Source organism: Lobosporangium transversale (genome assembly GCF_002105155.1).
Source record: "Lobosporangium transversale strain NRRL 3116 chromosome Unknown BCR41scaffold_33, whole genome shotgun sequence".
Taxonomy (NCBI): Eukaryota; Fungi; Mortierellomycota; class Mortierellomycetes; order Mortierellales; family Mortierellaceae; genus Lobosporangium; species Lobosporangium transversale.
In genome coordinates, this window is record NW_019029011.1 from 213,143 (window position 1) to 240,129 (window position 26,987).

Consider the following 26,987-nt stretch of genomic DNA (forward strand, 5'->3'; position numbering starts at 1 on the left):
TTCCTGTTAATTTGTTCTAAAACTATATCATGAGATAAAATAATGATAATAATGCGAAGAGAATCCTGGAACATGGGATGAGAGTAGGATCATTGTCGACGAAACTTTTCTCGTAGTTCTATAAATGACAAGTACTAATGAGTCAGTAATGCCTTTATTACACAATCTTATCAAGATGCTATGTACTAATAGTGGATATTGGTCCTGATGACGCTGTAGCGGATGAAGCTATAGCCTCTTGTTGCTTGACTCGACTCATAAATCCTGCAACACGAGACAAATCAAGACTGGCACCATCGCTTTCCACCGCCAATGTCAATGGAACTAACATGTCATCCACTTTATCCAACGGAATATTGCAGCAGATGGCGATAACCTTTTTACAAAGAAGCTCGTTTGCGGATGTCTTGCTTCTCGTTTCTGCTAATTCTTGAGAAAGCTCCTCGTCGTTCTTTTGATACGCATAAACCCTCGACCGCAAATGAATTACGTCCTCTTCTGCCAACCTTTCCCGCTCTAAACCCGCTCTCAATTGCTCTTCAGGCCCTTGAATAGATGATGGCCTTGGAGGCGATTTGGGTACTTGGACGTTGAACAATGCATCAATATCATCATTGGTTCGGAGCTTACTCATATAACCCTTCTGGCTTCGCGTCTTTTGCGATTCCTCCTCTAGAGACAGCTCCAAATTTTTAATCTTTTGGTGAGCCTCCTCCAACTGCTGAACTTGAGTGCGGCACTGGCTGATCGTCCTGCGGGTTTCAGTAAGATCACGGGTGGCCTTTCGAAGAAGGTTTTGTGTATCCTGTAGTTGGTTTTGTCTTGTCATGATTTCTTGAGAAAATTCCACATCCAATTCATCAACCATCTTTTGCACCACTATTTGTAGGAAGGATAATATTAGAATACATGAACTATGCCAATATACTTCTGAAATAAGCCTTAAAGGAAAAAAAAAAAAAAAAAAAAAAAAAAAAAAAAAGTACCTGACATGATCTCCTTGCCACGCTTTCCAGCTTGATTTTCTTTGGATGGATCCACAGACACGATAGGAGTGTAAGTGCGAGGCATAAATGGTTGTTCTGAAGGCCCAGACTATATGTTATAAATATATGCATAAGTACGCAGAATACAGCATCTAAACCTTCTGCATTGAGCCATATAAATGAGAAGTGGAGACTTTCTGATACTTACAGGAATATCATCTATACCAAAATCCTCAGCTTTCAGACCGACCTTATTCTCAATCTCACGGTTGGCGCCAACATCAATTAAGAACTTAGCCAAATATCTATCTCCAACCCGGGCCGCAATTGTCAACGCTGTATCGCCATTCTTGTCCTGAATATCAATTAATGATGAAAAATCGCCCCCATTGCGTGCAATCCACTCTAAAAGACACTCTATGTAATAGTGCGCAGCAGCACCTCGGCCTCGCATCCCCGCTGTAACAGCAATATGATGTAGAAGTGTTCGGTTCTTACGATCCACAATTGGAATGGCTTTATGGAGGATATTGAGCAAGCGAGGAAACGATTGCTTATCAAAGTTATTGGTGACAAGGACTGCCCTCACTAATGCAGATTCTCCACTGTAGTTGACTCGACGAATGTCTGCGTTTTTTTGGACAAGCAACTCCAAGACTTGAATCCTTGCTAGCGCCGCCGCCCAATGTAGTGCGGTATGGCCCTGATCATCAATGATGAGATCGATATCGAGATCACTTGGAATGATAGGGTCGGTCAGCAACGGTGGAATTTCCTGTGATTCATCATTCAAAAATATAGCCATCAATATAGACCGATATTTTTCAACACCTTCTAATGGTTCATCCATCATATGATCCATTCCATGGTCGGCTCGAATTGCGTTGCTGGATTCATAGTCGAATGTATTGCCTTCTATTGGAGGATCTTGATCATATAGTATGGGTGAACTAGCTCTTGTCCGTTTGCGAGGAGGCTGATCCATGTTCCATTGAGGGGAGGGTGGAATAGAGGGCGACGAAGCATTGAAGGACGGATGAAGAGGTGAAGGTGTCATTGAAGGTGCATTAAACGTCTGTGACCCACTAGGTTTTGCAGATGTGCTCCGTGCCCTCTTGTACATGGGACTTTGCCGTGGAGATGCTGCCTCTTTTACTGCTTTGACATTTTCTTTTGCCTTTTGAGCCACCATTTCCTTGGTTGGCGTGACATTGTCCACTTCACCTTGATGAATATCATATTCAAATAATGCGCGTAAATATGGCTCAACATTGTATTCTTTGGCCAAATCTACTCCTCGCTGGAATGGCACCCTAGAAGAATTAAATAATAATCAAGAATAACAATTCAAACAATATCAGCATAATACAGTGGTTAACAACAGAGTATGATTTTCGTTTTGAACATACCATGTCCCTTGGTATTTGCCATAACCTCCTTGGACCTTCTCATGTTCACCTGTGAGTACATCGCGCTCTAGAATCTTTGTACGCTTGCCCTTTTCGATGCCAGCAACCTTAAGAATCTGAGTTGCATTCAAATGAGAGTCCTCCTTTCGACGCATGACCGCAATGCCTCGACACATCAACTCATATACTGGTACACCCGAGTACACAGCCGTGTATATACTGCCTGACATATTTCTTTTCGTGATTCCTGCAACTGTACGTAGTATGTATTTTTATCTTCTTTTTTCTATTTTTTATATCAAGAGTGATGAGAGTGTAAGGATAAAGTTGAATGGACGCAAATTAAGGGTCATTAATCACGCGCCTTAACGCGAAAGATTCAGCATTTGTCTTTTCTTCTGTTGTGAAGAAGCGAAACATCATTAGTATTTTATTTAATAATAGCCTACTGATCATGAAGCACCTAAGGATAACTGCAAAATGTCGATGCCTTTTAGCATTGCAACCCATTCCAACACCTTTTTCTCGACCTCTAGTTGGCCCTCGATGTCCTCCTCTGCTACAACAAGCACCGTAGGCATAACTGGTGCGCCAGGAATCACTAGCGGCGCATGCTGAAGTTCCAAAGCCGTTTGGAATGATCGTCTGCATTTGGTCCTAGAGGATGAGGGTAAGGGCGAGGATGATCTTACGATCGAAGATGACGAATGATACTCCTCGATCTGTTCCTGCACTTGTTGCAGTGCCATTAGAAGGCCTGCCTCACTCAGTTGTAACGCCTTAAGCAGAGCGCGAATACTGGGTGTGGCCTTAATACCGAGGGATGTTAGGCAATTGTCGACAAAATACGTGAGATCAATCTCCAATTGCTTGGCTCCAGAATCTGACAATCGCGAAAGATAATGATCCTTGAAAACGAGATTCGTTGACTGACCAGCAGATGAAGAAGCCAATGCAGGCGATGATACACCTGCAAAGCGGTTGTGTTGAGTAATTGTTGGAATAATTGCTGCTGGAAATGATATCTGCTTCTGATTAGGATTATAAAGACGTTCAATTAACGTGTGCATCGCTGCCCGAGAGAGCGATGTAATCCATCGAAGCATTACAGTCAGATCATCTTCTTCAGTCATCTCATGCTCTCTATAGTCTTGGTATTCCTCCTTGATAGCAATATCGCTTTTGCCAACACTAAGGTCCTCTCCATTCACTTTGTCTACCACTACACCATCTTCATCTCCGTCAATGATGGCACTGGATGGCTGTTCTGTAGAATCCTGACGGTGAGTGGAATCGAGTGGCCTATCAGCATATGGTAATAAGTGAATACCAAACCGAAGTCCAAGATCACCTTTGTACATGTCAAAAGTTAGTGGCAAGCCCGAAAGCTGGCGGAGTAGCTCCTCCATATAATCACTGGGACTTGACCTAAATTTGATCACATCCGTGCGCGTACCGCCCAAAGTACTCTGATGAATTCGTCTTGTGCTCCTTAGATCGCCCTGTCCCTGCTGATCAATGCCTTCTGTCCAGCATGAAAGCAGCGCTATATCAGACAGGGGACGTACTAATGGGATATATATGGAGTCGAAAATAAAGCGCTGGCATAACCTCGCTAAATGGGCTGCATACTGGTGGCTTTGAAGGTATAGGTGGTTGGGCTTGGGCTCCAGTCCCAAATCAGTCTCTGCAGAAAGACGGTCCACTCCATCACTAGCGAGCCCTCCAGTTACGGCTTGATCCTCCTTCAAGTCTGATTTCTTGACAATCTCTAAGATCTCTTGTAAGCGGAAGCTGTTAAGGTTGGATTGCTGGAGCAGCGCGATCGAGGCGTTAGGAGGCTGAATCGCCAGCCTAGCTCCCGAACCGGATGATCCGTGATCAAACATGGATGATGTTGTAGATGAAAGGTGGTGAGACCCTTGTTGATCACTGTCTAGACTTGCCCTATCGACCTTTATCAAATCCTCTACGCCAAGCAGCGCTTTCTTTGTCTTGATATCAAGATATTCGAGCTTGAGGCAGAGTTGACGGCAGAGGACCATCAACCGGAGCCCCATTTGGAATGAGCGCTGGTTCTGCTCACTGACATCTTCATCCCATCCTTCTGAATCTTCACCCTCATCTTCCTCGTCATCTAAAGCTTCATATTTGAGACCTGCATTAGGATTTCTGCTACGGTCGTCGTACTTCGATTGACTGCTAAGAGTCTCGTCCACTTGTAGACCTGCTTTCTGTCGGCAATTCAGCAAAATCTCTGTATAGCGATCTATTATTTCCTTGAAAAAATTATTGATCCCATCCAATAATCCTGGAGCTCCGAATCCATGTGTCAAACGTATACAACGCCCAATAGCTCCTTCTGCTAGACCGAACGCAATGTTGTTGGCGTTGGCCATAATCTTTACAAGATTGGAGCTGATCTTAGAAAGCTCCTGATACCGCACTGAATTATCCGAATGGGGCGCCATTGAGGGCATAGACTTGATGAGCAAGGACTGTAAATGAATGCCTTCCAGCTTTCCATAATCACGTTGATAGGGCATAAATGGTTCATACAGAATAAATGCCCATTCATTGGGGTCGTGGATAGATCTAATCTCATGTGATTCAGGTCCAATTGATGATCGTATGGAATGTGTCCCCATACCATCTTTTGTATCAGCGCCTTGTACAAGAGTACCTGCTCTTGGTCGGCTACCAACATGCTCACGTTGGTTTCCAACTAACGGCTGTGAGACAATCCGCTCCAGCATTGCTCCAAATGATTCTGTGGCTGAGAAGGCCGAGATCCAAACTGGTAAACTTCCCTCGTCTCCAAGAGATTTGCCAACATGCTGTAAAACTATCTGCATGTTGGGATCAATATGGGTGAAAATATCCTGGACAAGACTGTGGATCGTCGCAGCTGGATCCGAGAAAATTGTACTGATCCATGCAAATTCATCACGCAACATGCTAGATGCATCTTTATAAAATGCATGCAATACTGAAAGAAAATCCTTTGAGTTTACAGCTGCATTATTGGGCGTCAATGATACAGTACTACTACTAGTTTTATGCGAGCTTATGTTGATCGCTTCGACCAAGGCTTCCCATTGCTGTAGTAAAGGAGCGCGCCGTTGAGAGTTGTAATACTCTTGAAACTTTCCCTGGCGACTGATAAGCCCAAATGCAGTGATGAGGCTTTGACATAATGCAGTATCCTTTTGTTCGAGTGCTTCCTTGACTTTGCCCATTAACTGCCGCTCTAGTTGGTCCTTAAGTGCCAATAGGAGTGCCATACGATCGCCCTCGACAATAGTATTTTTGTAAACCACAAGTGAGCGTTCTGCCTCTGATAAGCGCATAGCAGCACGCATAAAATCGCCTTTAGTCAAGATTTCATTCGCTTCAGCTTCGAGGTTTCTCCAGTTCTCAGCCTCTCTTAGTGAAGCGTGTGTGGCCTCCATACGAGTTTTGACCAAATCCAGGTACTTGAGCCGATCCAAGGACTGAGCCGTTTCAGATGAATCGACCAAGTTGATATCGCTTCTGACGAGCTGAATCCCTTCCTGCAATGTTTTTGTCTCTTGTCGTAATTGGTCGAGTTCATGGATGAGACGCGGAAGGGTCTTAACCATCTCTTGTGTTGTGACAGAAAGAGCAGTAGAAGTCTGATTAGCGAGAAGGTGGAGTTTTGTAAGGTAATTCGTGGCATGCTGAGTCAAGAATGCGTTATGGCTTTTGAATGCCGCTGTATTGGCCTTTTGCTGCTGTTGGCTCTCAGATGTCGAAAGAATAGTAGTGGATACGGAAGGAGATTGCAATAACGCGTCTTGATCAGCTTGGTTTTGGCCATCATCTAGTAAAGCAGACCAATCAACCCATACCATCCAATAATTATATATTTGCAGTATATTTATTGGGTGAATGATTCAATGTACAAAGAGACTCAAGGGCTCGAGTTGTCCTCTCCGGCTTACCAAGTACAGGGTCGAGTGCTGGGGTTTGCAAGAGGTCTAAGGATGCATCTAGCGAGACATCTGAATCATTTAGCGTATTTAACGAGACCGATGGTTTTATTGCACCACTTGCGTTTGCATTAGTGCTCGTTTGTGGCAACGATGAAGCGTGTGCTGAAATACTATTGACAGTTGTTGCAGTTGAAGAAGGTCTAGATAAGGTCACGTCAAGGACAGAATTAATCCATGTCTTGACATCAAAGTCAGGCGCAATGAATACTGGATCGATGGTTAGTCCCTGTCCCTGCGAGGGAGTGCTCGACAGCTGGCTGGGGGCTATCGGCCGTGCTGGAGGGGGCATCTAGGTTGCAGTACAAGTGAGGAAGAAGAAGGATGGTGATGAGAAAAAGAAACACATTTTTCCATCATCCATCCATTAACCTTCCCATGAGGTTGGGCAACATGAAAAAGCCACAATCGTGCCTGGAAAAAAGTGCCTGTTGCCTCAAGCTGATCTTATTCATGTCTTCCATTCTCGCTCTTGCTGGTCATGCTATCATCAGTCGTCCTTGCTGCCACTGTAACCGCCACTGTCGCATTGCCTGTGCTTGTTAGCTCAATTATTCGTCGTCGCAGGATTATAGAGAGAATTTCTCTCATTCCGCATGACAAAGAACGCGTTGTGATCATCGGGGCAAGCTCAGGGATTGGATTAGAGTTAGCGAGGATCTATGCACATCGTCATGCACATCTCGTTATCGTTGCTCGTAGAGAGGAGCTTCTAGAACAGTTGGTGCAAGAATTAGGTACCATTGCAGGATCAATACACGCTGTACAAGGGGATATCACTGCACCTGAGGATGTCCGTAGAATTACGATTGAGTCTTTAGGCGCGTTGCGTGGGGGCATAGATACATTAATTATTTGTGCAGGAGTAATCTCAGTGCTGCCTTTCGAGGAGCTGGCGGGAATCAACTGTACAACTGCAAACAGAACCTTGAGCTCTGACAATGCCGAATACACACATCTGATACCCGCCAACCCTCAAGCGGCGTTGGAAGCATCTATTAAGATTATGAATGTCAACTATCATGCACCTCTCAATCTGACTAGCCACTTTCTCCCTGCATTAATACAAACCAGTTCTGCCGGGAATATTATTGTGGTTTCATCCATGGCTGGCAAGATTGGAGCACCCACACGCTCCATCTACTGCGCCAGCAAGCATGCAGCGCAGGGATTTTTTGACGCATTGGGAATGGAAGTTGAACGAACAGGGGTACATGTTGGAATCGTGTCTCCGGGCACTGTAGATACTGATCTCCGTCAATCTGCTGTAGATTTGCCTAAATCAGAGGCATATGACTTGTCATCATCTTCATCAGCTCAAGCCAATACTTCCAGATCTGAGCTCAAGAGGATTGCAGGCACGAAAAAGGGTGCGATGACAGCGCATGCGTGTGCAGAGGGGATTGTTCGTGCATCGGATTATCGACAGCATGATGCAGTTATGCCATGGTTCTACCAAATGAGCCTAATACTCAATCTAATCAGCCCTCCGTTAGTTCGATGGCTGGCCAAGAAGAAGTATGGTTATCTGTAAAATAGTGTCATGCTTTCATTAAAATAAACCGTTCAACATTATGGAGAAGAATCAATGTCATACTTACGACATGTGTGCAGTACGATCTTGACCCAAAGCAAAGAGAGTCGGCTAGTTTGTTCAGGTGCTTGAACATCCCTTGCTGTCATTATATGGATTACGTTCCTCAGATCTGCCAGCGAGTCTTGCATATCCTTCAATATACACTCTCTTTTTTGCCTGCTGTACTGTTGCATGCTATACAGCACAACCCCTCCCACAGGGCCATAATTTCCTCTTCAAACGCTCGGGCGGTGGCCTCTTCTCGCTCTCTCTTCTTTTCTTCCCTCTCTTTAGCTCTCATCCCATTCAGTTGGTGCGGTAAAGCTGGCGAAATAATACTCACAAGAGAGGGTCATACGCCGAACTTTACGTGCTTGTGCTGTTTAATACGCAAAGGGGTAGTACCATATTGAGCATCGAAGTCGTCGTAGACCCTTGTCGCCAAATACATGTGCTTGCAAGGGGTCTTTTGTCGGATATAGTCAGGGTATGAATATGACTGAAGATCCCTCTCTACGTCGCACTCTACTCCGGATTCTGTAAACGACTTTATCACGAACCGTAAGAAATGAAAGAACGATTAGAACCCATCCATATACAATCAAACTTGTGAAATTGTCGATCATCGACAGATACCTCTCTCGCGACCAACTTCTCAAATATTATAACCCTTACGTCCGCGAAACTCACTGACATCGCCGCTCGACAGCCTTTCTTAGTTGTACTGTGAGTGCGTTACAGAATGTATTCCATACTCAACCTTGAATTACCATCCCGACCAATGACCCATTGCAATATGTAGATTAAGAAAGTCATTCGTAAACCGCGCTTCCTTAGCGCATGTGCCTTTAAAACTTTGAACCAAGAGTCCATAAGGTTGTTTGTCTACATGCTGGTAGACCTATTAAATGAATTAGAATGACGGATATTGCGTTTCATTGTGTCAGTCGTTTAATACCGTTTACCGCTCTTTTAGCTACCTCTTTCACATAAAGCACTCATCTTGATCTCCCCCCTTTCGCGATCTAGTTCCCTTCCATATATAGGGAAGACTTCGGTCCTGAGATCATTAGAGTTATAGAACTGGTTTTTGATCCTATTCTACACACCATCTGCTCTTTTGTCAGACCCTGCAATACGCATCTCTTTAAGCAAAGCCTTGAACTACTCTCAGTTTCGCTCCTAAGAGATATAGAGACGCGTTAAAACATTGTTGCCAAGGTATCTTGATACAATATCAACATGATATATCTTATCCTGAATTTATTCCTGAATGCCATCACTCTGTGTCATGGACTGATCCATGAACTTTGATATCTTGGGGTCGCACTCGGTTCTGAACCACGAGAACCATCCCTCTAATGTAGTGGTATCTTCACACCGCTGCTAAACCATGCCTAAACTTACAATGACTAGCTGTAGAGGATATAGGCAACTGGCATGACATTTCGAAATTCGACTCTTCACAAAGTAGGTAGACTGAAGGGTCACTATTCTTTTTCCTCCTGCCTTTTTCATTCCGCAAGGGCCTAGCGACCCTCCATGTTGGAGTCCATGCAGGCTATCAAACTGCTATCCTCCATAACTTGTTGAAGATTACAATGAGGACAATAAATAAAGTAAACACCAGGAGGATTATACAGTGAATCTGAGCGATTCTTACCTTCAAATGAAAGTTTGTCCATCAAGCAATCAGCTAGCTTTGCGGGTGGTTGACACCAATGTCATTAGCAAACTATCCTTTGCCTCTATTTGCTTGAATCCCCTTCATCCATTCGTCTACACTAGTGACAACATTGTCGCCTCCAGTGAGCTCCTACATTTGTTTGCGATAGACGTCTCTACGTACATCATTGTAAGTAATAAGTAGGCTTGGAAGAATACTTTCTTCCCTTCTTCAAGTTTTAAATCATGGAATGTTAACCTTGACCTATGTAAGCGCAACAACATCCAATACATATTAGTACGATCATTACCGACTGTAGATTTTCTTTGATTTACATTTTCCCTTATATATTTCCAGTCATAGCCGCTGGAGACAATTGACCTCATCCAGTTGCACCCGTCAGGGCCTATGGAAGAGCGGCTCTGGACTTGTTAAAGCTTCATGGTTGTAGTGTTTTTAATATTCCGTCGTAGCCCAATCTCCTTCAAGGGGTTTTTGGATTCTGATATATACCGGGTATTTGTTACCAGTTGAATTCCAGTGAATGACCAGCTTTTTTCTCGAACTTGGGCGCAGAAGTACTTGGTTGACCAATCGAATTACTTGGGCAGCCGCAGCCAGGATAAACCTTGTTGTGAGTAGAAAGCCTTTTATCCAGATTCTCTTAGTGGCCAAGAAAGAATCCAAAATCCTTGTTCGACCACTCTGATTCTTAATCCACAATCCTTTCTTGGCTCCAAAATGCTCGGAACGCATTGAATGAGGAAAACGTAGTAAAAGGATCGGATACCTCTTGGTTAAAATAGGGATTCACTGATTCATGTGTATTAAAATTTGGAGAATATGGCAAGATACACATTCCACAATGCGCACAAATCACGAAGCTGATATCGACCAATAAAATCAACCCTATACTCCTTTATGCAAACGTCCAACAAACATGGATCCCATACATCCCATCTTTTGAATAAATAGTTCTCTGTGGGCTTACATCTTATTCTTACTGCTTCATCCATCTTATTGTCTGATAGAAACTTTCAATCGTCAAGGGATACATGTTGAACACTCGTGAGCAGAGCAGAAGAGAAAGAGGGATAAGCAACGATCTACTGGCATATTTTGCGGCCTCTAGCGTACCACTGGCACCATTGATCCGATCGGTTCACATCAGTGGGAAAAAAAAGAACGTGAAAACCGCTACGTATAGGGCTCTTATTTCTTTTTTCTGTTTAACCCTACGCCAATTTCTTTTATTCACTTTTCCTTCCCTTAATAGTCCCATTGATATTTCACATTACATCCTTACCCATACTACCTTTTAGTAATGGGAATCGAGAGCCCTCGGTCTCCTCTTCTAAAGAAGGGCTACGAGACGACTCTTCACTACTACGCATCAGCCTGCTCGATCTTTAACCCTTCCAACTCCTTGAGCCACAGTACCTATACCAGACTCGATATCCCGGGAACCTTACTCCAATCATTCCCTAGATACAGCCCACAAGATCCTGGAAAGAGGGCTGGGAGGTATAGAACGCCTGGGAACCTTGCCCACTATCTCGGTGGCGACCTCTGTGAGGGAAAAAGGCTTACTCATATACACTGAGAGAAGGTGCGAGCCAAGGCATTGATAGACGCTTAAGAAGGGCTCGACGAGCCAGATTGACGCGTGGGAAGCAAGCGTCGGATCTGAAAGAAACAATTCTTGACCATTACAAAGGCATTATAGGTAAAGCCTTTCACTGATCGAAGGAAGCATGAGATTTGTTCGCGAAGCACCTGTGGAGCAAGAACTGACTTACTCAAGAATGTTAATTCCAAGTAAACGTCGCTATTGTGACTGGTTGCCAGCTCGAAGTTATTGTGCCTCGAGACAGTGATTCTGGTGTATAAGCTTACAAATGTACTTGCCACCCTGAGCATTACACGGGTTCAGCTAACAGTACTGTGCATAGTGAGCAACTGGCAGCCCGACTTGGAAACATCCCTAACTACGAAATTGCCAGGAAGAAGGATGGATAAATTAATGGCATACTATAAAAAAAAGTCTAAAAGTTTGGATATCATATTAAAGTCCCTCTTTTTTAAAAAAAGAAAAAAAATACCCCAAGAGCATTGTATAAGACCCTTGTGAGACAATGAAGTGAAGAGAAACAGAGTAGCTGACAGGCACTTTGAAGACACTATACGGATTTCCGTGGATCAACAGCAAAGCAAATGCCTGTCAGCTTCACTTCAGACTCCTGTACTTGGTTTGAATAGAAGGTGGCGTGGTAATGTACTAGCTCTTTATCCCTTTTCCCCTGCATTTCCGTTGTTCTAGCCCACTTTTGCAACCTTTACATGGACATTGCATTCCAGAAGAACAAGTGCTCAGATACGTTCAATACCTTTCGCTCTATCGGTCGAGTTCCTTTCTAATAGCCTCCTTCTGCCGCAGGAACGAAGTATAAGTGTCGAGAGCGGTATTCATTCAAGACTCCCGAAAACTCGAGCATGCTCCTCCAGAGGTCAAAAAGCAATACAGTAGAAAGAGCAAAAAACAACTCTAACGCAGATGCTCTTGATGCTAGCGAGCAAAAGAAGCAGAAGGAAAAGGCGACAAAGCCACGAAAAACGGTGGACGAAATGGATAAAAATGGCTTGACCAGGGCTATGCAGTATGAACACCGAACTAGGTTCTTGATATCGGAACTGTCAATGGTAACTTGAGTAGAATACTGAATGATAAGCCAAGGTTAAGACCTGCCTCCAAGAAGTCATTTGCCACGCTTCGAAGAACAAGCGTGCTTGCCAGAGAGTTATTGACCAGTACATTGAATAGCTTTCAGCTACCTCATCTGAACGGTAGATATATATTAGCACTCCGACCGATATCCATACTTTATTTTTTCTTTCAGGCCTAATCCCTTAGCTACATAGTTGTCAGTGTGAATGAATAATATTCCTCCAAGAAGTACACGAGCTGCCAAGGAATTGTGGGACAGGTTAATATCCGCTAGCTTTATTGCTCCAAATGCAACGCATTTATGCATAGAGATGTGATAACCAGCTACAACATAGCCAACATCGTCCGTGGCTATCTGCTCTACCAACAGCGACCCCCATATTTTCAGCCGATAGACAAGGATGGAAATTATTCTTGGATGGATGACAGCCGTTCAGTGTACACCAAACATCAAGCACTATTCAAGGCAGAGGGCCAAGAAGCAAGAAAAAAGCGTGTCAGCAGACACGCTAGACTAGTTTGGAGTCAACGATCTTTCCACTGAGAGTGGGTTGTGCTGTACTCAGCGTCATCACTGCCTGTTTCACACCCCGCGCCCCACGGTTCCAACAATGTTACCATGGCCATCAGCCCACTTCCCACTATTTACTACATCTGGGGTATGCCAGCATTGACACTTTTAAGCCATTGTCATTGATATTGGATGGTCGCTTATGCTTATCACATTATGTGGGCTCTTGGCAATAGGAATATCTTACATGAAGCCTACCCGTGGTTTCTCTGCTGAAATGAACGCCTCTATCACGATTTAGTTTGCTCTAAGCTGTCTCTTCCTGTCTCCTCGACCTATTGCATCTTATGCGCTGATATTATTATTTACTTGCTCCCTGGAAGGGACTCATGTCCATGAGCTCGCAATTCATTCTTGCCCCCCGCTGCTCCTGGGTTGCTACCTTGCTTCCTACCACTGTTGTTTCTGGCTCTTTAACTTAAATTGTACAAAAAGCCTTTCAAAAAAAAAAAAAAAATGGAAAATTTAGGGGTAGGTATGATAGGAGATTTCGAGTCGTTTTGGTGGGTTGTGAAGCCAGTCACTTCTAGCTACAGATAGATGAAATAACTCTAACACAATAAAAGAACAGCACACTACTCAAAGACTGAACAAGAACAGTCAGTACTCAAATGGCTTTTGTGTAAAAGAAGGACAAGGAGCCAAGCTGTTGCTCGTTAAATAGTTAGTGGCGAACCCTCTCCACGTGACTAAAAACTAAAACAACGTCTGTTTGCCTATACTCACGTGATGCTGACCCCCCAAGTGACCCATTTCTTTTTTCTGTTCCTTGGGGCCTTTTTTTTTTTTTTTTTTCTCAACAATCGAACTCCACATTCATATCCCTTCTTCAACCTCACCCTTTTTCTTTACAGCTATTTTTCATCTCTTCAAAAAATATCCACAATGACAGAGCTTACCCGTGATAACCATGTCTACCTCGCCAAGCTCGCAGAGCAGGCAGAACGCTATGAAGGTAATAATACAAAAGGCATTTTTTGTTTCTTACTCTTTTTTCTCACACGCATTGTTTCGTACAATCAAGAGCCTCACTGGGACATTTAAAAGCAATGCGACAACGACAATTCCAACTTGGTTCACCGCATTAGACCATGATTAAGATCGCTAGCAAGGAATCGCTTAATCATGTCTTGTCGCTCCAACAAAAAAAAAAGTGCGCGAGAGATGATTAGGTGAGAGTGAATGGCGACTTCGAACCACACCAAATGAGAGAGGATATATCCTTTGTCATCAAGTAGAAAGCCATTTTATTTTATTATTACTATTTTTTTTATTTTATAAGCTATATGGGTTGTCATCTACAAGTCTGTAAAGATAAGCAGAATGCTCAATGGCGCGGGTGATTACATCTTGCCAGAGAGGTTATTCTTCTCGTGTGGGTTATGTGTGTTTATGTTATGAGTCTATTTTCGTGATGAAGCGGTTTTTTTCTGGCAATCCTTGTCAGGTGTTACACTATCTCTTTCATAGACTATGCCTTTTTATAATTCAACTTCACGTCACATTTTCAGTGAAAGAGGTTAAGAACATGTGTGTGTTTTGATCCATTGCCGATAGAAAAAGATGGACAGGGCTCTTAGGTCTTTAATCAAGTAACAGGAAGATTGTATATTTAAATATGTGTGTATCTGACCCGGGATCTCAAAATAAATTCCTTTGGTGTTGGCTCACGCTCTCGCTATGTCCTCCCCATAAGGAAGAGGGCCTCGTCGTGTTTTTGCAACAGACAAAAGCACGCACATGCATAAATTACACACACTCCACAGACATACATGCACAAACCATATCGTTCTCATTCGTCACCTTCATAACAAATCGCAGTATTATTAAAAAAAAAGACTTTTGTGCTATGTCGCCATATTAACATGCTCATATCCCTGCTTGTTGGCCAATATAGAGATGGTCAAGAACATGAAAGAGGTTGCTTTTGCTAACACGGAATTGTCAGTTGAGGAACGCAACTTGCTTTCTGTTGCCTACAAGAACGTGATTGGCGCTCGTCGTGCCTCCTGGCGTATTGTATCGTCGATTGAGCAAAAAGAGGAGTCCAAGGGCTCAGAGAGCAATGTTGCCATGATCAAGACTTACCGCGCCAAGATTGAGGAGGAACTCGCTGAGATTTGCAATGACATCCTTGATGTGTTGTCTAAGAACTTGATCCCTGCAGCTGTTTCAGGAGAGTCAAAGGTTTTCTACCATAAGATGATGGGTGATTATCACCGTTACTTGGCCGAATTCGCCACTGGCGACAAACGCAAGGAGGCTTCTGACAAGTCTTTAGAGGCATACAAGGCAGCTGGTGAGGTTGCCATCACTGAGCTCCCTCCTACCCATCCTATTCGCCTTGGTTTGGCACTCAATTTCTCTGTATTCTACTACGAGATTTTGAACTCTCCTGATCGCGCTTGTCACTTGGCTAAGCAAGCCTTCGATGATGCTATTGCCGAGTTGGATACCCTCAGCGAGGAGAGCTACAAGGATTCAACTTTGATCATGCAACTTTTGAGAGACAACTTGACTCTTTGGACTTCGGATATGCAAGAAGGTACGTCAAATCGCCAATAATCCTTATTTTTTTATGCATTTCTAGAATTCTGACCTAATCTTTTATTTCTTCCGTGTGCTCAACACCACTTCTGGGATTATATCGACATTACTCAATCACAACAGCCAACTCTAACCAGCCTGAGGGCACCGAGGCTGCTCCTGAACCAGAAGCCTAAGTTCATTCGCCTTTTCTCATTTCCAAGCTTGAATCCATATCATTTGTCCAGATCAAACACCTAGCTAATAAAAGAAATAAAAAAATCGCTCCTCCTTAATCATGGCGAGTAGCTATATATATAAAATTGACAATCGCTACCTCCCTGGATCAAGTAATGTTTCAATTCAGGTATCTCCCAACGCATCGATAGAACAACCTTATGCTGGAGTTCGATAGCTTCGAGTAACAGTGGTGTTAACTTGGATAAGGCATCAGGAAGCAGATAGACAAAAAGATGTGAGCACTGCTCTATCAATCTTTTCATTGTTTGAGGTGCTTTAGAATTGGGCTCGGTGGGCATAACAGGAGAAAGAAGATCATCCTTCGTTGTCAGATCGCCATGATAAAGCTCTAGCCTAGAAAGAATATCATGCATTTCGGTCTTGGACTTGGGGTCTGTTTTTGTCTGTGCCTGGAGAAAGATCCTGTCCTTTGCTGCCTCCAGAAGTGGTTTATCCAGGTCGATACCAATGGCTCGTTTGAGCTGAGTTGAAGGAAAGGTTTGAAGGGCCTGGACCAGCACGATCCCATCGCCACAGCCAAGATCAAGGAGAGAGTCCCTGTTAGGAGTTGAAAAATGGACATGCTGCAACATATCGCTAAGAATGCCCTGTGGAGTTGGACGAAATGGAGAGATAAATCCACTTGCCCTAATCGAAAAAAGCAATTAGGAAATGGTAGACAAATAGGATAAAATACACGAGCATTTATTTATCAATTCTTACCAGTTGTATGAGAAAAGTCGAGTCGCCTTGGGCTTTACTTGGGCAAGCAAATCAGGATTGTTCTTGTAGCGATCATGTTCTTGCTCTTCAAAATCTGAACCTTTGTATGAATTTTTTGAAATCTGCTCAACCTCGTCTTCCATTTATACATTCAATCTTGATTTAAATGGTAAATACAGAAATGCAGAAATAAATGTGTGATGGAACACAATGTTAATGTCAATTCAAGAATTTTCGAATTCCAGAATTCTTGGGCAAACAGAATATGATGACCTTCGCCTTCATGAGACATTATCATGACTACTCAATGAGAAAACAAAGTTGTCCACATAAGCCATTACTCGCAAGTACATTTATTCTATCCTCATCTACTCGGAAAAACCATGTCCATCCAATATTAACCCATACATCTATGATCTTGGAGGAGGTTATTCCGTCCCAATATGATAATGATTATAAATATTTTACACTATGTACTCAGTTCGATGCCTTGTTTAGACATGGCTTTGAGAGCCTCCATTGCACAATACCGCACAGCTTCGTGACCGCTTGTCTGGATCAGGTTAGCCAACTGTTGGATACCACCGTGGGCCGCAATCTTTTGGCTGATTTCTTTACCGCCAATCATCACTAAATTTTTGAAACACTCGGCACCACGATGTCGCAGCTCGTCCATGCGACTGACTGCGACCGCATGGTCCACAATTGCAGCCTCCTGATCTGACATTACATCCTCGATGGCCTTGGATTCCACCTCCTCAGAATTATCGGATTTAGAGCTAGGAACACCCAACGTTATCAGACTTGTCAAGATTTCCAAACCTCGTTCTTGAGCCATAATCATCTTGCAGACATCTGGACTCGTCGATAACACCGCTAGTGCACCTGAGGCGGCCCTTCGAGTCATAAAGTCGTCAGTGTCAGATAATGCAAGCATGAGATGGATCTTGTTCTTGCTTTTCTTAGGGTCGCTATACATCTCAAAGACAGGCTCAAAAAATATCATGTTGCAAAGAGCTTCTGTAGCAGCCCTACGAACCATGTTATTTTCTGAGAACTGAAGATTTTCCATCTTCTCGATCCCTCCTTGTTGCATAATAAGGCTTAACACTTGAACATCACCCATTGATCCGAGATTTGTCAGTGCCATTAGACTCTCAAATTGACACAATTGATCACTGCTGTCAAGAAGCCAAATAAAGGGCTTCACAAGCTCGGGTATCCGCTGATTTTTGAATGTCAAGCGAGGATCCAATGTGATGGTAAGCTTCGCAAGCGCCTGTACAGCGGCCGCTTTAGTTGATTCCGAAGATAACTCTTGTGACTGTTGTTGCTGCTGTAGCTCAATTTGCTGTAATGCTAATGGTATTAATAACCGCACGACGCCTTGCTGAACTAGCAAACCACGAGTCTCTGGAGGCGTAATAAGGTTACGAAGCACTTGTGCAAGAGTCTGTCGAACAGTTTCAGAAGCATTCTGGCCAATTGCATGGAGAGTTGGCATGATTCCCAGCTTGACTAGAGTCATATTGCGCTGATTGACAACTTGCTCACTATCTAATGGGTCGTCCTGATCCTGGTGTAGCCGGTTTGAGGTACTTTTAGGTAGCGTGCCCGCCATCTTCTTCAATTTGAGCATCTGTTCCTGTTCTGCACTTAATCGCTTCCTGAACGCTGTAAGGTTGTTGAAGATGATGATAAGTCCATACTTGAGGGGGCTGCTCATTGTTTCTTCCCCGAGACGGAACAATGACAAGAGCAGAGGCTTGTCTGAAATGATAAATTGCTTCACACTCGGCTGGATACTCGCATATGCTAGACCCTCCACAGCATTCAGTTGAATTCCACTGTTACCATCGTTCTTATCCTCCTTGAGAAGTGTTGAAAAAAGCTTTGCAAGCTGAGCCTCATCACCAGCGTTATCCTCTGTTTCCTCTTTAGGCGCTGATTGGCTCTGGGTTGTGTCCTCTAGGCCATTCAGCCCCACGGAGGGATCTTTACGAGCATCTGCCAGAGAAATCTTTGTTAATACAACTGCTGCAGCCCCCTTCAAATGCTGATTTTTAGTTGCTCCTCGCATTACAATCGATTTTAGGAATTCTGAGCAATGAAGGCCAATCGCAGTCCTTGTTTTGGTGTCTGCACAAGCCATGGAGAGTGTCTCTGTTAGGATGATTTGAATTTTCTCTGGCTCTAGTTCCACAGAATCCATCAACTCTACCAATAACCCTTCCTTATTGAGGATTCCACAGCCGATCGCCATGTTCGCCTGAACAACTAATCCTAGTGCCCGATATCCTGCAATACGGGGGTTGAGTTTATCGGACCCTATATCCGCCAAAATGATCTTTGAGCTTGTGTCTCGCACATGATCCTTATTGGATGCCATTTCGAAGGCCTTAGTAAGAAGAATGACGACCATTGGCTTGAAATCCTGAGAATGCATGACTTCGCTAGTAACAGAGACTGCAGACGGCTTTGGACCACCAGGCTCTACAAGTAAGGTTGATTTGGTGGCGGTAGTGGGATTCGTGTTTGATAGGCGTAGGATTGCGGCGTACACATCGCTATCAAGTAAAGCGTCCGCAAAGGAAGTATCATTCATGACCATGCGAAGCAATCCCTTGATGATCGAGGTCTGAACTTGCGCAGCGAGACCTCCCTCTGAGGCTGAGTATTCCTTTAATTCTTGTGATGATTGCTTGGTAAGAAGCTCAGCACAGTGCCCAAGGAATTCAGCCTGCATTGCCCTGATAGGGGCTTTCTCATCCTCAGTCTTTGCGCTGGCAAGTGAGGCAACCAATGCAGAAGAGAGGTCCGTAATGTTTTCAGGCGTGATGGCTTGATCATTATTTCCAATTATCTGGAGTAGTTCTTTGGCTTTGTCTACTTGTTCGTTGCTCCTGGACATTGCGTGATGTGGAGGAATGTTGTTTGTGTTCTCGAATGTTCAAACCCAGATCTTCAAGATGGGCGTGATTAACCACGTGATTTAAGGCGAGAGGCGACAAGGTCAATCCGACTGGGGGTTGGGCTCGTAGGTAAATGTTATGGGTCTTCCTGTAAGGCTTGGTGGTAGAGCGAGAGGAATAAGTGTTGTATAATAAATGAAGTAAACCAAACTTACCTGAGAATCTGTCAAGCAGCGTATCCGATCTTAAGATCCTAGGTGCTAGTGGTGGCTGTCAGTGTCTTTATCACAATATGTCTTGTAATTCAATTTAAAATAGGCGATGCGAATCACCGTTCAATACTCTCCATGAGCTATGGGGCCTGGTGGCATGATCATATGTCCATCTTTTTAGAGAGTACAGCTCGCTTTCTCGAAAAAGAAACAAGATTGCTTTCCAATATATAACATGTGCAACAATACTAATGATTGCTGCAAACGTGCAACACATGGTCACTATTCAAATAATAATATTCTTTTCGCCTTGGGCGTTTGATATATCAAAAAGAATACATAGAGCTCCAAATTGGACTCGACACCGTTATTCCATGAATAATATGCACTACATTCTCACAATTACCATACAGCCTAGTGTAAGTGTCGACCCTCCGTGGGATATCAGGATGTTCTCTAATTGTCAACTTCTTTTTATCAGCTTAAAAATGTAAAATTCTTTCATGAACGCTATGATCGGAAGCTCTTCGGACCCTATGTGAAAAAAGGGTGTATGGAGTTAAAATACGTTCTACAGTTGCTATAAGATGAAGATACCAATGGCAAAGGAGGAAGAAAGCAGGCAAGGTACCATCTTGAGTGATTCTAACATGGCTTGAAGCGGCTGCAACGCAACTGACGTCAATTCTCGCTCCGCCTCTTCCACCCTACTATTGGCTTCATGGACAGAGGAGGTAACTAATTCAATTAGAAGCTGGATCGTAAAGAATAGGAAATGAGCTGTCAGCAGACATTTAGATATTGTGATTCTAGCGATGCAATGATCGGATAGCCAACCTACTGCCAATTCATCGATCTGTCTATACATTTGATCGAGTATGTCCACACTCTCCATTAGATCCTTTGTCTGTCTATTGAGTGTTGGTATCTGTTCTTTGATCTACAAATGGAAAGAAGAAGCAGATTCATGAGTGATACAGAATCCATTAATGTATCTATATTCTAAGCAATGCTATTAAGGCGTACCTGACTGATCTCTGTCCGGACACCATCTATTTGAAGAGCTACTGTTTGAATTTGAGCCTGTGTTTCCTTGACCTATAATCAGAAAAGATAATCGAGTTATTTTCTCATACATGTAGACTTCATAATTTGCAAAGAGTATAATTTAAAAATCGTTACCGCTTTTGCAGAGAGGAACTCTACGTTAAACTCTTTAGCCAATTCCTGTGCAGCAGCGTACATTGGTTCACAAAGCTTATCGCTGCTTTCATAATTAGCTTGAGAGAGTGCGTCGATGTCCTGCTCTATTTCTAAAGTTTGTTCTCCTAACGATGGCTTCTGGCTCTTTCCACTATTGTTCATGATGTCACTGTCTGTCCTAAATGTATTCATGAGAACGAGAATGTGGCTGACATGGAAAGGCCTAAAAAAAATAAAAATAAATAAAATAAAGAGTATTTACTTTCTCCTTTCCTCATGAACTAGCAGACTTGAAGGCAAAGGATCGTGGACAAGGCACAAACCAAATAGAAAAGAAAACGGAATCTGTTATGCATGAGATTGTTACTTTGCAATTTGGCCATTATGCCAATTTTGTTGGGACGCACTTCTGGAATACTCAGGTGTGAGAAAAGGATCAAAATACACGTTTTCTACTGGAGGTGTAAGCATTTACTTAAACCTCTATTTTAATCCGATTAGGAGGCCCATTTCAACTATCAACCATCTGCTCAGGATAATGATGCTACTCCAGAACCTCTTGACCACGATTGTCTATACCGGACTGGAATAACGAACAGAGGCACCGAAACATATACACCAAGAGCCATGATCTTTGATTTAAAAGGTAGCTGAGATCTGGTGAAGGATCTTAATGAATATGAGGAACAAGAGTGATTGTGGCAATGGCTAAACTATTGATTACTGACTTTGTATTTTTGTGACTCAGGGGGCTTCGGCTCAATCAATAAGTATAGGTTGTATGAGTCAGAATCGGCTCTTGACCACTACGATCTGTCATGGTAAGTTGTATGAAGTAAACTGCTGAAGTAAAAACCATTTCGGCCACATTTGGTTGAAGTAAAATTGTTTTTTTCTTTTCTCATAGGGATCCTTCAAAGATGGAGACGTTTCAGGAGGAAGAATACTCCAAATCTGCCTATCAGAAGCACTTAGAGGAAGAAGAGATGGGCGTAGGTCTTTATTTCACTTCTAATGCAAAAAAAAAAAAAAAAAAAAAAAATCTCACTATATTTTCTTATTGCTTCATTGATTAACCTGACTATTAGATAACTATGGAGGAAGGGGAAGACGATATAGAAATGAATGAAATCAAAACTTGGTCTAATTTCAGCCGCGTGTATTTTCATCCAAAATCCATGGTGAATGTCAGTGGATATCAGTTAAACAGTGAATTTATGCCCTTTGACGTATTCTCATATGGACGATCAGCCTTTGTCGAGACCGAGAAGGTATCAAAAGACCGATGGAGGGCTTTCTCTTTATTATTGCTCCTGTTATTATGACAAAAACTTGCTAGAGATATGGACGCTCTGACCTTCCACATCCATGAATCCTTCTTATTTCTAGGAGAAGGAATCATACGACGAAAACTTTAGATTATTCACAGAAGAATGTGATCAGCTGCAAGTTACGTGAGAACAAATACGGAATAGGTCAAAAAAAAAAAAAAAAAAAAAAAAGAATTGAAAGAATTGAATTATTGATCATTGCGATACACATTTTTAATTCTATTATACTTATTACAGGGGTTTCAAGTCATGGCGGACATTCTAGATGGCTGGGGCGGATTCGCCACCAGTTACCTTGAGCAATTGCGAGAGGATTTTCCAAAAGCTACCGTAGTCACCTATGGTCTGAGTGACAATCAGATGAGAAAAAGTTCCACCATGGTAAAAGACACGTACTTTATTCACTTGGGCTCAATGCAAATAAGCAATTGCTAAACTTTATACTTAAATGCTCTTTCTTTCTTATATAATATATATTATTGTTAGAAAGAGAGCCAGATATCAGCTGTCAATGAAGTGTTATCAATGACTAACCTTTCAGGCTTGTCGTCGTTTTATATTCCTATTCGTGCCCCAAGTCTGTCTACAGTTGATACAACCGAATGGTCAAAATATATTCAGTTTGATGTAAGTAAAAATTTTGCAATTGATGATGAGAGATCTTTTATTTAATGATGATAATATACCATAGTAATTTTTTCTATTTTTTTTTTTTTTTTTTTTTTTTTGTAGCCTTCAAGTCGATATCATACAAGTGCCATCATCTCAGCGGGTATAGACTCTGCACTCCTACCATGCAGACTGCGCCACAACGTAATTCATATGCCAGATCTTGTGGGCTTGCTAAACTGGAGGAATATCACGACTATCGGTACACTGTCCGTGGCGTTGCCCTTTCCTTTTGGCGCAGCGACGTTGCCTCGATTGATAGGTCCGCATTCGCCACTTTTAGATCTATCCTCATGGAAAATGAATTTAGTAAGTGATATAAGGAAAGAAATAATAATATGCTGCATTGTATTTCATAACTTAACAACCTTTCCCATCCAAATTTGAAAGGTTGATAAGGCCTTTTCTCACTCTCTAGTATTACGAGGACTTGAAATGAATCAATTTACTAAATATACCACTGGGTAAGTTTTCTTCTTTCTATTAAGTAGTCTAAATGCAAATTTATGCATCTTAATTCAGAACTACCCTGCTAATTGTAAATATATTCAACTTCTAGTACTCAGAGGGCCCCAAACGAACTTGTAGAAGAGCTGCTAGGCACATTACCGATTGGAAAGTCACTGAGTGACTCAAGGTGAACAGCTAAGAACCGGAGATGATGGTTTTATGTTCCTTTCTTTTGTGATTAGTTGGTTACAGTATCCATTGATAGTGTAGTCTTTTTTTTTTTTTTTTTTTTTTTTTCCTTTATTACAGGACCATTACGGCACTGAAGTATCCCATACCAACATCATATCCTCGCTTTTTCAAAGGATTGACCCTTGATGGTTACCTGGAGACAGAGTAAGCTACTCTAAACATGCAATACAACATCATGCCAACAGTTTAATTCAGAATTTTCAAACTCATTTCTATCTTCTTCCTCTTCTGGACACCAGTAATTACTCGTCTAACATCCGTCCAGATGGAACAAGTAAAGGTAATTTTTTTTTTTTTTTTTTTTTTTTTTTTTTTTTGATCAAAAGAGTCTCACTCATAGAGTTCTATTTATGCTTTTTTACTTTTTAAATCAGTCAACTCAATGCCAACTCTCACAAGGCTGGCGGCATCCAGCACCACGCGCTGGCAACTACAGATGCTTTCAAATTCTGTCAAAAAAATTGACTGGCGTCTGTTGCCGCAATTTCAGTTGGATGGGCCTGGCAGCGTTTGTAGTGAAGAGTTTACAGAAGCCAAGGAGATTATCTTGGATATGTACGACATTTACAACGAATAAAAGCAATAAAAACCTTTTAGTGTCCTCAGTCTCTCCACCTCTCCGCGTGCAAATTAAACCTTCAATTATCCAGCTATATTTTATTGGTACTGATGTGCTTAGGGTGTTTTACTGAGTCTAGAATACTGATTCTGATTCCTTAAAAGGATCTGCGCCCAAGACACAAGACATGGGCGGCCGCCTCAATCCGCTGTCATTGCTGCTAGTGCCATTTTCAAGCATCTCGGTCGAGCTCTCATTGAGCAAGTCTCTTTTAACCTCATCGGGATCAATTTCATATTTTGACAGCAGCTCTTGCAATAATGACAGTTGCTCTGACTTTGCTTGATAAGACTCAGGGCCTTGTGGGATGACAGGAACTCTATCAAAGACACGGCGCGCGCGGTCATAAAAAAAATCTGGTCGAGGTTTGTATTCGGCATTAGCCATAATAGACTCAATACTGCCGTAGTATTGGATCAATTTCACAGCCCTATTCGGTCCGATCCCCTCTATTGTCTGATAGGACAGGAGTCAAAAAAAAAAAAAAGATTATTATTAGATTATGTCAGATATTATACACTTTTCTAAATATACTCGACTTACACCTGAGAAATCGGTGCCGCATAGAATGCACAAGTCCCGGAATGCATCACGATTAATCCCAAGGCTCTCATGCGCAACACGTGGATTGATTTCAATGATATCTTTAGCACTACCAGGAGCGACCTGTCGTAACAAGATTCCATTGCCAAAGACCGCTGTGTCAGTATCCTCACTGACTGAAGCATCTGCCCAGCCTTGAGTGGTCAACTGTGCGCAGATAGCTTCGGCCTCTGCTCCCTCAGCCTGGATTACTGGTTGGCCCATTGCTTGTAGTAACAACTGGCAGGACGCTACCAATGGCCATGTAACGCGCAAAGTGCGGCGCTCAAGTGTCATGAACAGTGTTTGATGGGATGAGAGGACCTCTTTAATCGTAGACGGTAGATCTTGTCGAGTCTCACTCAATGTCTCGTCCACTTTCGTAGTGTCCTCTAAGTCATCAGTCTCGCATAGCATCCCTGTTGGTTCACTCGGCCATACTGCTTGCTCATCGGCAGTCAAGTTTTCCATGAGTGGCTCCCCTATAATAGGCTCTAGGTCACTAGTCAAAGATTCCTTCCCATCAAGCCGCTCAATATCCCCTTCAAAGAGATTTGCCCTATCCGATCTACTGCTTTCTTCCTGCAGTGTCCCCGATGATATAAGTCTCGATTTTGAATCCGGTAGAAGACTTGTGGATCCGTCTTCATTTTTCACTGATTTATCCATGATCAATGGGATTTGTGAAATAGGTGGATCTGTCTTTCTTTTATCTTGGAATAGAAGCGCTTCCTTGATATCTTTCACCAGCTTATGTTCCAATTCATCTAAAGCTTTCTGTCTTTTTGTCGAGTACTGAACTAACTCCTCTGTGCTTGATATGTTAAGACTACTCTCCATATTTTCTACATACTTTAGTAGACCTTCATGGATTTTCTTGTGAATTTCAGCCTCTGAGAGAGGGCCAAAGAGGTCGGCGAAATCAAAAATCTCTTTCACGCTGAGCTGACTTATCGGAGGTAATTCTTCTATTGGTGCTTGGGTTGGCACTAAAGGCTGTGGGCCACCAGCATCCCGTGTGTCCTGAGCGGTGTTGTTGTCTTCGTTGCTGGTGTCCGCTAGATCATGCATCACATCCAAGCCTCGTGTTGTCTCAAAATTTAGCTCTAACTGCCCTAACGTATCCAAATCAGACGCGAAGGAATCAGTCTGATCATTTTCGTGTTCTGTAATACTGTCGCCCAAAATTATTGCGTCATGGGCAAGTAACCCTTCAAAATGAGCCAGATGCGAATCAAGTTTACGTAGGTCTTCTTCTGTGAACTCAGGTATATGCCATGAGGGATCATTCTCAAGATTTTCGCTATGAACATTGAAAATATCAGGGAGAGAGCTTGGGTTGGACAATGTGGATTGAGATTGAGCAGGCAGTAGGCCGTATTCCCTCAAAGCTTCGTTGGAATTTTTTGCCATGGCCAAGGGTGGTATCGGTAGTGATAATATGACTTCTTCTAACGGTAGTTGCCTCATAACTTCCTTCTGGTTATATTGATTTTCGTGGAGAGGAGTCTTTTGTGGCTTTAACCCTTGAAGGATCGATGACGCTCGCTCCGGAGTGATTGCTTGTAGAAGTTTTGCGGGGCCCTTGAGGCCCTTCAACCGCGATTTTCGGACCTTTTCGAGCTTGAAGGAACGTTCTACTTTTTGTTTCATCTGGGCTCGACGTTGAATCTCACGTTGTTTCTCTACAATGCGATCTGGACCATCAAAGACGAATATAGGCTTAATACCATGTATCTGAAGGTATACACAGAGCTTGTACACGCCGCGTTGCACGCGTGCTGGGTGTGGATCTAATCCATAGACTGAGGGTGTAATGCAGGAATATTTACTCGTATAAATAAATATGATAGTAAAGTCTACCATTATCCTATTTATCCCCTAAAAAAGATAAAATAAGATAAAAAATAAAAAGCAATCCTACTAAAGCGGTTGAGGTAACAGCTGACGTCGACAGCAAGTGTTTTGCCTTTGTAGCGGGAGATGTGATATCTGCCGACAGAATGAGGCGCTAAACGTTCCAATAGTGCAGTCAGGCCCTTTACACCCATATGATCTGATGTCTATCAATATACAGAAAAAGGAAAAGCAAAAGGAAGGAAGATATGATGATAGGGCAAGCTAGGGGAAGTGACAAGAAAGAGGATTAACGTGGCGGCAATAGAGACAAAGCGAAGAAGTACGAGGTATTAAAAAGACCTATTCGCAGAGCTGGGAATTATCAATAGATGCTGATATGCAAGTCACTTAAATCAATATTGGTGGCGTAGATCGCCATAGTAAGAAAAATAAAAAATCCCCTTTTTTGGATTTCTCTTTCGA

At 42.8% G+C, this 26,987-nt stretch overlaps 9 protein-coding genes across 9 annotated transcripts; 3 read left to right on the plus strand and 6 right to left on the minus strand.

Moving 5' to 3' along the window:
• Positions 1 to 141: 141 nt before the first annotated feature.
• Positions 142 to 2,703, minus strand: BCR41DRAFT_339210 (hypothetical protein). Its single transcript, XM_022022148.1, has 4 exons — positions 2,396 to 2,703; positions 1,195 to 2,299; positions 987 to 1,095; positions 142 to 879 (listed from the first exon to the last, which is right to left on the minus strand). The coding sequence occupies exons 1-4, from the start codon at positions 2,623 to 2,625 to the stop codon at positions 179 to 181; spliced, it is 2,145 nt and encodes a 714-aa protein (XP_021878959.1). The 5' UTR covers positions 2,626 to 2,703; the 3' UTR covers positions 142 to 178.
• Positions 2,704 to 2,838: 135 nt separating this feature from the next.
• On the minus strand, positions 2,839 to 6,741 carry BCR41DRAFT_339212 (Golgi complex component 7-domain-containing protein). The gene is made up of 2 exons (XM_022022149.1): positions 6,361 to 6,741; positions 2,839 to 6,239 (listed from the first exon to the last, which is right to left on the minus strand). Exons 1-2 carry the CDS (start codon positions 6,698 to 6,700, stop codon positions 2,848 to 2,850), a joined length of 3,732 nt encoding a protein of 1,243 aa, XP_021878960.1. The 5' UTR covers positions 6,701 to 6,741; the 3' UTR covers positions 2,839 to 2,847.
• Positions 6,742 to 6,794: 53 nt separating this feature from the next.
• Positions 6,795 to 7,988, plus strand: BCR41DRAFT_358317 (hypothetical protein). The gene has a single exon (XM_022025022.1). The coding sequence runs from the start codon at positions 6,890 to 6,892 to the stop codon at positions 7,940 to 7,942; it is 1,053 nt and encodes a 350-aa protein (XP_021878961.1). The 5' UTR covers positions 6,795 to 6,889; the 3' UTR covers positions 7,943 to 7,988.
• Positions 7,989 to 13,741: 5,753 nt separating this feature from the next.
• On the plus strand, positions 13,742 to 15,914 carry BCR41DRAFT_358318 (14-3-3 domain-containing protein). Its single transcript, XM_022025023.1, has 3 exons — positions 13,742 to 13,901; positions 14,844 to 15,491; positions 15,617 to 15,914. The coding sequence occupies exons 1-3, from the start codon at positions 13,832 to 13,834 to the stop codon at positions 15,667 to 15,669; spliced, it is 771 nt and encodes a 256-aa protein (XP_021878962.1). The 5' UTR covers positions 13,742 to 13,831; the 3' UTR covers positions 15,670 to 15,914.
• Positions 15,616 to 16,688, minus strand: BCR41DRAFT_358320 (hypothetical protein). Its single transcript, XM_022025024.1, has 2 exons — positions 16,436 to 16,688; positions 15,616 to 16,360 (listed from the first exon to the last, which is right to left on the minus strand). Exons 1-2 carry the CDS (start codon positions 16,576 to 16,578, stop codon positions 15,769 to 15,771), a joined length of 735 nt encoding a protein of 244 aa, XP_021878963.1. The 5' UTR covers positions 16,579 to 16,688; the 3' UTR covers positions 15,616 to 15,768.
• An 87-nt stretch (positions 16,689 to 16,775) lies between these two features.
• On the minus strand, positions 16,776 to 19,364 carry BCR41DRAFT_358321 (armadillo-type protein). The gene has a single exon (XM_022025025.1). It carries the CDS (start codon positions 19,344 to 19,346, stop codon positions 16,905 to 16,907), a length of 2,442 nt encoding a protein of 813 aa, XP_021878964.1. The 5' UTR covers positions 19,347 to 19,364; the 3' UTR covers positions 16,776 to 16,904.
• Positions 19,365 to 20,000: 636 nt separating this feature from the next.
• BCR41DRAFT_358324 (hypothetical protein) lies at positions 20,001 to 21,117 on the minus strand. Its single transcript, XM_022025026.1, has 6 exons — positions 21,025 to 21,117; positions 20,742 to 20,940; positions 20,586 to 20,657; positions 20,401 to 20,499; positions 20,191 to 20,313; positions 20,001 to 20,093 (listed from the first exon to the last, which is right to left on the minus strand). Exons 2-6 carry the CDS (start codon positions 20,922 to 20,924, stop codon positions 20,070 to 20,072), a joined length of 501 nt encoding a protein of 166 aa, XP_021878965.1. The 5' UTR covers positions 20,925 to 20,940; positions 21,025 to 21,117; the 3' UTR covers positions 20,001 to 20,069.
• On the plus strand, positions 20,882 to 24,068 carry BCR41DRAFT_358326 (tubulin domain-domain-containing protein). Its single transcript, XM_022025027.1, has 14 exons — positions 20,882 to 21,184; positions 21,264 to 21,408; positions 21,511 to 21,583; positions 21,670 to 21,754; positions 21,851 to 22,033; positions 22,152 to 22,211; positions 22,331 to 22,474; positions 22,580 to 22,720; positions 22,826 to 23,071; positions 23,153 to 23,226; positions 23,322 to 23,399; positions 23,522 to 23,608; positions 23,704 to 23,744; positions 23,839 to 24,068. The coding sequence occupies exons 1-14, from the start codon at positions 21,113 to 21,115 to the stop codon at positions 24,039 to 24,041; spliced, it is 1,632 nt and encodes a 543-aa protein (XP_021878966.1). The 5' UTR covers positions 20,882 to 21,112; the 3' UTR covers positions 24,042 to 24,068.
• A 44-nt stretch (positions 24,069 to 24,112) lies between these two features.
• Positions 24,113 to 26,843, minus strand: BCR41DRAFT_424050 (hypothetical protein). The gene is made up of 3 exons (XM_022030365.1): positions 26,590 to 26,843; positions 24,627 to 26,470; positions 24,113 to 24,539 (listed from the first exon to the last, which is right to left on the minus strand). The coding sequence occupies exons 1-3, from the start codon at positions 26,714 to 26,716 to the stop codon at positions 24,159 to 24,161; spliced, it is 2,352 nt and encodes a 783-aa protein (XP_021878967.1). The 5' UTR covers positions 26,717 to 26,843; the 3' UTR covers positions 24,113 to 24,158.
• Between the last annotated feature and the right edge of the window lie 144 nt (positions 26,844 to 26,987).